The sequence below is a fragment of the Mya arenaria genome, chromosome 14, assembly GCF_026914265.1.
Source record: "Mya arenaria isolate MELC-2E11 chromosome 14, ASM2691426v1".
Classification (NCBI taxonomy): domain Eukaryota; kingdom Metazoa; phylum Mollusca; class Bivalvia; order Myida; family Myidae; genus Mya; species Mya arenaria.
Window position 1 is genome coordinate 62255878 of NC_069135.1, and position 11323 is coordinate 62267200.

General features: G+C 37.6%; 1 protein-coding gene across 1 annotated transcript; it reads left to right on the top strand.

Annotated features, from left to right (window-relative positions):
- Nucleotides 1-9222: 9222 nt before the first annotated feature.
- LOC128216364 (uncharacterized) lies at nt 9223-10827 on the top strand. The gene has a single exon (XM_052922924.1). The coding sequence runs from the start codon at nt 9223-9225 to the stop codon at nt 10825-10827; it is 1605 nt and encodes a 534-aa protein (XP_052778884.1).
- The last annotated feature ends 496 nt before the right edge of the window (nt 10828-11323 follow it).

Genomic DNA, 11323 nt, shown 5'->3' on the forward strand with positions numbered 1-11323 from the left:
CATGTCTCAATAAACTTGTATTAAAGCCAGAGGTATGAGTTGCTATGGTAATAATATAAATAAGTTTTTGGCAACACATCTACTATATTCGGTTTGCATATCTTTATCTTGTTTTGAGGTCAATATTAATGTGTTTGCCCAACGCCGATGACATCGCCCTTATTTCTGGCTGATACAGCTACATGTAAGCTGTGCTAGTGGTCTGCGCGTTGTGAAGGCTTCAACCAACTGTCTCCAGTATTAAGACGGTTACATTTTTTGGTCTGATTTCTCTTACAATCTTCAACTTCTGGAAAGCTGAAGGATATAAAAAAAATCAAATAGTCATGGATAAACACCAACACTATCTATTAATGGACAGTTACTATCTTTCTTTTTCGTTTGTATTTAAGTATACCTTGTAGAAAAGTATATACAAAATAGACATTCTCAGTAAATTAATTAGCTCCATAGTGCAGAAATCATATCCGACTCAGAAAGTCCAAGCCTTATTTTCAAAATAAAATTAAATCTTGTTTAGATTGGAATGTGTGTATAGTCTTGACTAACAACACCAATCAAGCTGTTGTGATGTCTATTTGAGATATTAAAACTATTTCAAAAATTAATTTGTCCAAATCTACACTTTGGGGGTCACTCAAAAACTTTTGTTATATGCTTATTATCAAGCATTACCTACACATGAAATTGCCTTGTTCAAACCCAATAATATGTATCCCCTGTACACAATTTTTTTTATATAGCCCTTGTAACAATTGTCTTAAACTATCGGAGTTGTTTAACCTTGGTTTATGTTTAAATGGACTAATTCATGGTTTGTGAAGTACACTTTTTACAGGTTTTGTTTCAATACGACATTAAGTGTGTCAAATCGTCAGGAGTGGTAAAACTAAAATACTGACAGCTGGAAGCCTTCAACAAATATTGTATAAGCTCAAATATTGTCTTTGAAATCACAATTTCCAAAATCGTTGCTTACGCATTTCAGCAAAATACTGTGGCATGATTGGTTGACTTACATTATCGCTCAATGCTTTTATTAAGTAAAAATTAATATATGATCGAGTGGTTAAGTTTTCGCCTTTCTAATTGTTCTTGACTGTACCAGTGTGGTTTCGCTTACGACTTAAACCAGATTCTCCTTTCGTACTTTGATTGAACCTTATTCTGCAATTTCGGTATCACAGAGTAAACTAATTATGGTGTTTTCAGATGCATTACCAAGAAAACTACTTTTGCTGCAAACACATGAGAGTCCCTTTTAGGCACTGATACATTTATCTGTAACTATTAGGGATGGCAACGAGTACCTGAGTACTCAATATTCGATCGATCGTCCGAGTGCTCGAGTACCAAATCACTACTCGAGTACTCGGACAAAAATAAAAAAAATCGATTAAAATCACAAAATACGCGATTTACAGACGAAGTAACAGATTTGGTTAGTTGCCAAGAGGACAATATACGGTCCCTCTAATCCCCGCTATGTACACAATTGACCCTAATAAATTAGTTGAGAGTTGCAAACTGTCAACAAAGGGCCCCTTTTTTCACTGATGTCAATTAGCGAAGTTTTGATAGCGGAACTTTCACCTACACAATTCTATTGTTTACCAATAAGAGTCCTTTCGCCAATGGATGCGAACGAGTAGCGACCGTTACGAGCATTGATTTCTTAATGGGCGTATTTTAATTATTTTTGTAATGATTATCACAATTGATTGGTTGATATCTGAAATCAAGAATTATGAATATTAATGAGGTAAACAACAATAATACAGTACTATTAATGGCAAAATGTATCACGCTATACAAGCAGTTTATAAGAATGTGAATTGCTGCGTCAAGGTTAATGGCATGCTGTCAGAATGGCTCAACATAAAACTAGGTTTAAGACAGGGGTGTATTTTGTCCTCAATTTTATTTAATTGCTTTATGAAATTCTGATTTAAATAAGAAATTGACCAATAATACGACCAACGCACAATATACGCCATGAACGATACATGCAGTCTCAACTCACCCTTACCAAAACAAACACCGTTTATGCTGACGAGACTAGTTTATTTGTGGCAACAACAGATACAAGGGGATGGCAACAACAAAAATCCAAACACAAGAGTGTACTATATAACTATTATTAACTTCTTTGCGTGTATATAAAACTATACTATCATTTTTACGTATTTTCATACATAACGTTATAACGTTATAACATGAACAGAAGTATACATATATCACCCCCAAGCTGAGCATGTCACAATCCTATCGAAAACATATGTGTCTAAATCAGTAACGTTTGTAAAAAGATAAGATCGAATATTATTCTCTGGGATACTGGCCGTCCAGGAAAAACCACGCTTATCTTTTTTTAAATGTGCAACGAAACCTGTACTCGTAACAATGCTCGAAACACTTTTAGTGTTTCTCAGACTAAAGCTCCAAATATGAGACAAGGAATATATCTCAACATGCTCCGTTATACAAATTCAAAAATATAATTTAATTGTACATACAGTCTCATTGCCGTTATATTGTGAAATAATATAATTTTCACCAAATTACATGTTCATCACGAAAATATAATTCAAGTTTGATGTTGCCCGAACAGCAGTCTCGGTAGAAATGACCAAAGCCCACTTTACCCGCCTTACTAAGTCATTTCCCGCGCTTTATAGCGCCACCTACAAAACTGACCAAACCAGTTTTTGACAGGCTATTTTGAGACAATTGTTCTCCGCTATACGATGTAACGCTGAGAACTATATGTCTCAACTCACCCTTACCAAAACAAACACCGTTTATGCTGACGAGACTAGTTTATAGATCTATTAGCAAATTTTGAAGAGTATTTTATATTTTCGTGATTCTTCATTACATATTATTTCCAATTCATGATTTCAACTTTGATGATTTTGTTCTCAATAATTTATTGTACAATGAATCCTTTATATAACCGTCCTTTGCCTGGTCAGTTTCCATCTACCGTGCCTCTTTATACATCTATCAGATATACCATCCGCGTCTGCTGCGGATGTAGCACCGCTAGCTCGCATAAATGCGTACCCAGCTTGAGATTTGGTGCTACCTGATTGATAATTTTGAAACAATACATTCCCTGGCCCTAGTGTAACTGATCTTTTTGTTTTTTAGTTATTAATCGAAATGAGCCCATTGATTTTAAGACGGGTTTAAATAAAAATTCATCTGAAGTTTCATCAAGTCCTGCCAAATTCATATAACGTTGTAACATGATATATGGACAAGCAATTGGGCTACGTTTAGCTATCAAAACCTCCCTTCCCTCCCTATAAATGTCAGTTGTACTTAATCTTATCTTGAGCACTATATGATCAGTTTGAAAATTCACGTCCGAACAACGGAGGTTGCTCATTTCGTTATAACGCAAAAGCCCAGCTTAGCACAGTAATGTCATAGCTTAATCTCTTACATTTGTTAGTGACATGTCTTTCTCCACTGAAGAACACAAATCTATGAGCATTGTGGAATCTACAACATCTTTCTTATTCCTAAGTTTAGAACATAGTCTTTTGGCGGCATCACATAAATGTTTCACAAAACCACTATCCGTAGGATCTGCCAATCCGTGTATAGAATGAATCCATTTAATGGCATAAATTGCCAAAGAAATGACAGTGTAAGATTTTCCATTATCAAGCATATGAGATGTGTATATTGCCACTGACATAGCATTCGCTGGTCGGCATGACAAATGCATTGAATCACAAGACTTTTCAAAACTTTTGAAACAACCACCATACTTCTCCGTTGTAGACGGCGCCCTCGATTGTAAAACATAGCGTGCCATCTTTCCAGCGATATCATCCGATTTGCTAATGTCTATGCCAACCTATTTTATCTGTTGCTGAATTGTTGCTTTCAGACCAGGACCTGTCAAAATAATCAATGTATGAACATCAAACTTTTTCTTAAGAGCTATCATATGAAAAGGTAACGGATTCTTACTGAAAACCCCGTTATAACCCTTTCCGATGCCAATCACTCCATGTTTTGGTAAAACCTTGTGTTCTCGTATATTACTTTTAAATATACCTTCTTTTTTGTAAAAGACAAGTCCAAAATGGTGCCGACACCCAAAGCGGCACCACAAGCGTACATTCCGCATTCTCCTTTTCAATCTTTGAAATACATTTTACGACCAACCTTGGTGGAGGCACAAGCCAATTGTTATATCCTTTCCAAGATTGACTGAAGGCATCAATACCTTCGGTTCCAGAAACCCACCATCTTGAATTGAATCGCTTACATTGTTTATTGTTGGAAGTCAAGCAAACATATTTACTTCGTATTTCCCCCAAAGATTGTCAAAACAACAGAACCACGTTTTTGATAAAAACCAGTCGTCACGGTCTCCACACCTGCTTAAAAAATCTGCTTGACAATTATCATTCCTTGGAATCTATTCTGGTTCTATCGAAACATAATTATTCTCACAAAAATAAAAATTTATCAGATGCGATTAAATGTAAATCCTTTTTTTTGCTACCATTTTGCAAAATAGACTGTACGTTCTTATTATCTGAATAAACTATTACAGTTTTATCCCTTATTATGTCCACTTGACTTGCCATAACCCGTCTGACAGCCTCAATTTCTCTCCATGTAGAACGTTTTTGCCGTTCTGACTCTGACCACGTACCGACTACAACTGAATCATTCAAACCCAAAGCTTTTGAAAAATCAAACATTTCAGATTCTTGTTTACTTAGTCCGCTCTCTTCCGGGACTGATCTACCCTTCGCTCTAGTTTTATGATCGTATAGCTTAATCTCTTTTTGAAGAATATATTACCCTTTTCCTGGAGTGAACATTTTTTTCTCTACAAGGGACAACTCAGCGTTACCAACTGCGAAACGCCCTACTTCTAGGCATGACACATTGCTCGCTTCCGGGAGCAACTTACTGCCCACTTCCAGGGAAGACCGACTGCCCACTTCCGGGGGCGACTTACTGCCCACTTCCGGGGGAGACTTACAGCCCGCCTCTGGGGGCGACTTACTGCCCACTTCCGGGGCGACTTACTGCCCACTTCCGGGGGCGACTTACTGCCTACTTCCGGAGATGACATATTGACTACTTCCGGGGGCGACATTCTGCCCACTTCCAGGGGCGACTTACGGCCCACTTCCGGGGACGAATTTCTACCCACTTCCGTGGGTGCGTTACCTCCAACTTCTGTAGTTTGCTTACAAGTATATGTCTTATGACACTTCTGTTTAGTAACCCTGACCAACTTACCGCCAACTTCCGGGAGTGCCGACTTCCGACATATTGCTCACGCCCAATGAAAACCTACTAGCTGCAGTCTGCGTTCTAAGACTAACTTCTGTTTCTAAATTACCATTTACATGGGAATGTGCGCCTACTTCCGGACGCAACGGGCGCTCTTCCGGGAGTCCTTTATTATCAAAACCCGTTCTTTTTATATAACCGCCGTATCCATCAGCGCTAGCATCACAAAATACTGCATACTGAGATAAAGTTACAGACGTCAAGCTTCGTCCAGAATCATTAAGGATACGCACGTTATCCTTCCAAAATATAAGCTCTTCAATGGCTTTTTGTGACACCAATACTGGCTAATTCCAGCTTGCCCTGGTGACTAAACAATTGTACATTAACCTGGTAATCATACGAACTTTCTTGCCAACAACAAATTGCAAAGAATTTTTTTGACCAATAACTGAAGCCAATTAACTGGCCTGTATCACACTACATTTATCTTTTAAGACAATGTCTAATACCTTTTGTAAAATATGTTCTAGTTTTTCAATCCTATGTGTCTGTATAAAACAAATCTGTTTATATCAAAGTTGATAAAATATCCGAGCCACTCTGCCTTAAGACTAGGCAGCCAATTACATTTTTCGTTTTCCAACAAGAAACCAAAATCAATCAGAGATTGTTCAACATAATAGCTCGATTCTAGAGCTTCTGACAATGTTTCCTTTCCGCCGATGCTGTCATCTAGAAACATAATGACCTTGTGTCTTTTTGACCTCAGAAAATTTACTACGACCCGTAAGACCTTAGTGAATATGTGACCAGCAACAGATACAACAAATGGCAATGAACCATATGTAAAATATTCCGTTTTACCGTTAACTTTCCAGGCGAACCCCCAAAACGACCTATGTGGTTCGAATATATTAATGTGATGGTAGGCACCCTTGACGTCGTACGTGTACACATATGTTCCAGGTTTTAAAAGCTCATATGCTAAATTTATGTCCTCTAAACAAATGTAAATGAGGATTTATATGTCTACAGTCTAGCAATAACCTGGGTTTTCCTGACTTCCCATACGCTACAGTCAGTGGGTTTACGATCATAGGTTTGTCTTAAACACCACCCCCTTGTCTAACAAACATTGTATTTCTTTGCTTACAAATTCTTTGTTTTCAAGGGCAGACTTATTGTTTTTTAATTCCGCCTCTTCACGTAGGGTTTTGAATGGCAATTTGTAGCCTTGCTCTATGACATCTATTATGTAAGAGTTATCAGAAACCTCTCGCCATTTCGAAACATGTGTTTTAAGCCTACCAGCAGATTATTCCGCGGAGTGAGTGTCAATCTTTTGAGAACTTACTTTACTGACCTCTCGTGCTTCCTCAAGCTGTGAGGATTCCACCGTTACCTCGAGCAGTGTTATATCGACAGCTTCTTCGAGCTGTTGTGTATCTGCAGCTTCCTCGAACCGCTGCATTTCTACACTACGGAAACAACAATAACCAATACTCATCTTATTGTTAGAACGGCTAGGACACTCTAGCCTCCAATGACCGGCCTTCCCACAGTTGAAGCACAACCCAGGCTTCGTTGGTGTTGCTGAAGGTATGCTCGCAGGTTGAGCCCTTTGAACTGCTCTTCCGGACCTTGTTGAAAGGAATGAAAACGCCCATGTGTCTTACGACCCCTCTCTGTCTTAAACTTCCGGGCCGCGCAAGATTCGGCTTCCATGATCCTCTTTTCGTCCCATGAATCCTCTGCCAACGGATTAGATTCGTACTCATGAACTACGCGCCAACCAAACTCGCTCGAATCAGCTAACATCACCAATTTTTGACTGTGTGATAACATTTCCATGGCTGAAGAAAATAAACATGTGTGTACTTTCTTTATCTGTTCCAAAGTTAATGCGCCTATTAGATTATACGATAATAAAACTATAATCCTTATTAAACACATGTCCTGTAATTTCTGTTTCAATTATAAATAAACACTTCATGAATATTACTAAATGTACGTTTAATGTCTTACTTTGTATTCGTATTTTACACAATCCTAAACCACTCACTGCTATGTACTTACTACTATAACGTATCAAGCTGTTTAGCTCATGATTTCCACGAGTATTTTGAGCATGTTATTAGATCGTTTAACTGTAAACCTAAAATTCAAAATATCGGTAAAGAGATATAATACCTTCTTTGATGAACGTTTTTGACTCTATCTGATCCTCTGTGTTAACTGCGTTTTCTAGCGTCATTAAACCCTTTCCATTAACCTTATATTGCTCCTCGTTTGATTTGCGTTTGAACTTTGGAGTTTCCGTAGAAATTATCATACTGATTTTCGACAATTCTTGTGAATGAGAAGTGGTACTTAGCTTAAACATGTTCCCTATCTGCTCTAGCATATCGTTCTTATACTGTGTCTGCCTGGCTTCTATCAAGTCATTTACCTCAGAGCCGTCCATTGTACGTAAAATACTTTCTACGAAAACAAAACAACGACTTCAAGTTTGATGTTGCCCGAACAGCAGTCTCGGTAGAAATGACCAAAGCTCACATTACCCGCCTAACTACGTCATTTCCCGCGCTTTATAGCGCCACCTACAAAACTGACCAAGACAGTTGTTGACAGGCTATTTTGAGACAATTGTTCTCCGCTATACGGTGTAACGCTGATAACTATATTACACGATCTTGTCTTTCCCAAATACGAATTCATTTTTTCCGAGTAATCGAGTACCCGAGTACTCGAACGAAAGAGTGGCCGAGTACTCGAGTACCAATTTTACTACTCGTTGCCAACCCTAGTAACTATAAATACCTTAAAACTTTATCATCCGAAACACCTGAAAGATGTGTTTTGATTGCATTAACTTTGGCAATTGCTGAATAGTACCAAAGTAACGCATTTATAATGTATAAATGGCCATGATACTCTGATTAATGCATAAGTGTATTGCTTAAACTATTATGATAGTCTGAGTAGTGCATGTATATTGTTAAACTCTTATGATTATCTGATGAGTGCATGTATACTGTGTGTACGTTTATGATAATCTGAGTAGTACATGTATGTTGTATATTAAGCGATTTTGAGAACATATTTAGTACATAAGAATTGTATGAACTCTTGAGATAATCAGAAAATTGCGAATTAAGTGCTATATTATCACATAATGTTGAATTCACGCCCTCACAGTCCTCGGGGAATCAAAAATATAAAAAAGAAAATGAAATTCAGCACTTCTTATGACTGTAAATTGTTCATGAATCTATACTTTGGACATTGACCTTGCTACATGCAGTCTTCTCAATGTAGGACAAATGAATGTTTTTAAAATCCTACCATGAATCAGAAAGATATGGACCGGACCAAAACGGGATAGACCGACAGAAAACACATAGTTCAGAAGGTTGCTCTGACTTTAACATAGAAGGTTTAACGTTGTTTATCGCGACTAGGTCAATGAGTTTTCAGCAAATATGAAATCGATGTGTTTAAAGTTGCTTTATATTGGGTTATACAGTGTATCAACCATACAATCTTTATGCTGGCTGAGTGAAATATTCAACACGGAAGTAAAATACCATACCTCCAATTTCAGAAATTTAAATAAATTTACTGAAAATTGTTTTCGATAGGATGGTTTATACACAAGTTAATCAAATAGCGGAATATTGGACAAGATCCTTTCGGTTACATGCCTTTATCTATGTTTTATGAAATAATATTAACCATAACTGCTGATAACCTGATACAAGATTGTATACGTTATCATTTTCAAGATTGTGCTGAACTTTATGCATGGACAATTCACCAAAAATTAAACAGAACATTTGCAAGCGTTTAAATTTTATATGGGATGACAATAAAAACGCTTCCTAAGTGTGGAATTAACGTTCATACGACAGGCCAACGTTATAGTTTATGCCTGGCTAGATTAACATGGCAACCGCGGATGTCTTAGATGATTATTTACCAAAGAAGGACGACGGCCTACATTGTGAACCATGCTTAAGTGATGGACAAACACGGAATTCTAAAGGATTTTGCATTGAGTGCAATGAATATCTGTGTCATTTATGTCTAGATGCGCACAGGAAACTACGTGTGTTGAAAAGCCATCATGTTAAAAGAGGAGAGGACATTCCAAAAAAGAAGCCAAATAAACAAGCTCCGTATCCCGCTGATAGCAACTGTCATGTACACACTGACAGTAAAATAACATCGTTCTGTAAATCACATCAGCAATTATGTTGTGACCAGTGTGTGATTCTTGGGCATAAAGTTTGCACTGATGTTAAGGCCATCGCAGATTATTCCCAAGAATTCGTAAACAGCGAAGACTATAAAACGGCTTTTCAGATGCTTAAGGGCTTACAATCCGCATACACCGCGAAAAAGAAAGAGGCAAACATGAATCTTGAGGAAGTTGATCGTTATTACCACAAGGCAATGGAGACGTTTAAATCTGAACTTGACAAAATCAAGATATCAGATATAAGAACGTTGAAGGCGGTAGTCTCTACATATGACAGTGTTCTTGGTCAGCTTGGTTCCTGGCTCCAAAGTATCGACACGTATAAAAACAACAATCAGGACAATGAACTCGCCATCTTGGTGTTGAGGTCAATAAGAGATGTGGATACGATCAAAGATAATATTCAAAGGTTATGTAGCGACGACAGTATTGTCAGATATGGCTTCGTGCCAGATAAAACATCACTGCTTCGTCTAATCAAAGCACCCTTTCTTGTTCAGACGATTACTGTAAAGGATGAAAGTGACGAAAACACATGTCAAATCAGAGACATTGCGTTGTTACAAGATAACCTGGTCTTATTAGCGGACTACAACAATTTAAAACTAAAGATATTCGATACTGGCACTTCTACTCTTGTTTCAAACGTCAAATTACAATTCAAACCATGGCAGATGTCAGTAACAGAGCACGGTGAAGTATACGTAGCTCTTAATGGCCAACCTAAAATACTCCACCTGAAGTCTCCCGCAACAGACCTCACCGATTTCCGGGAGATAAACATAGACGGAAAATGTAACGCCGTAGAATGTTTCAACAAAACCCTGAAAGTTCAGTGTGCGGCTCCTGCCAAAACTATAGAAGTAGATGGAGATGGAAGGCTCCTCAGGGTTATTAACAACGACTTAAGTAAGGAAACCACCGAGAATGGAGAACCGTTTGTCACTAATCCACAATGTTCAACACAAGATCCAGGTACTGGGTCGATGTACATATCATGTAATGGCAAATTTTCAATAACAGAAATAACAAGTGATGGCAATGTAAAGTTATTTGTGAAGTCAGACAAGCTGGTTAATCCCTATGGTCTGTGTATGGGCACTGATGGTTCAATTATCGTGTGTAGCAACAATAAGAAGGACGTGGTTAGGGTCAAGAAAAACGGAGACATCCAGAGTGTTTTACCACAACCTCTGAACTTTTACCCTTTGGCAGTTGCACTTGATAAACGTACAGAGCGATTGTTTATCGGTGGAATTTGTGATAATCTTTTTGAGTTCCAAATCTAAATTTATCTAATCATTATACAAAAGAGTTTGTCAACGGATTGATCCAAACCCCACAATAATGTTTTAATTCGATGAAAAGTTTGACGGTTGAACCAAGTATAGGAAGTCTAATATATACATGAACATCTCAATTAGTGCGTTTGTTGTAACTTTACATGACTTATTTTCATAGCAGACTGGCGTTTAGACTGGTGTACCTACATTACTCGGGAATAGTTGTTGAAAAATGAAATGCATGGTACAAATGACAGAAGTACTACAGTGTTATTAATTTATATTACCATTTAGTGTAACAGTGTTTGTATTATTACGTAAACGTAGTGTGGAGTGTAGAGATAAACGTTTTAGTACGATGTACATTTTGTGTGCACTGTCATCTGTGAACAATGCTATGCACATTACCGTACACGTGCATTGTATCAATTAACATAGTAACATAGTTAGATCGTTAACGGTTTACATGTAACAATTGACAAGCTAAAAGTGATTCACTTTA

Coding starts and splice junctions, on each gene's coding strand:
- LOC128216364 (XM_052922924.1), top strand. CDS start 9,223: ATGGCAACCGCGGATGTCTTAGATGATTATTTACCAAAGAAGGACGAC.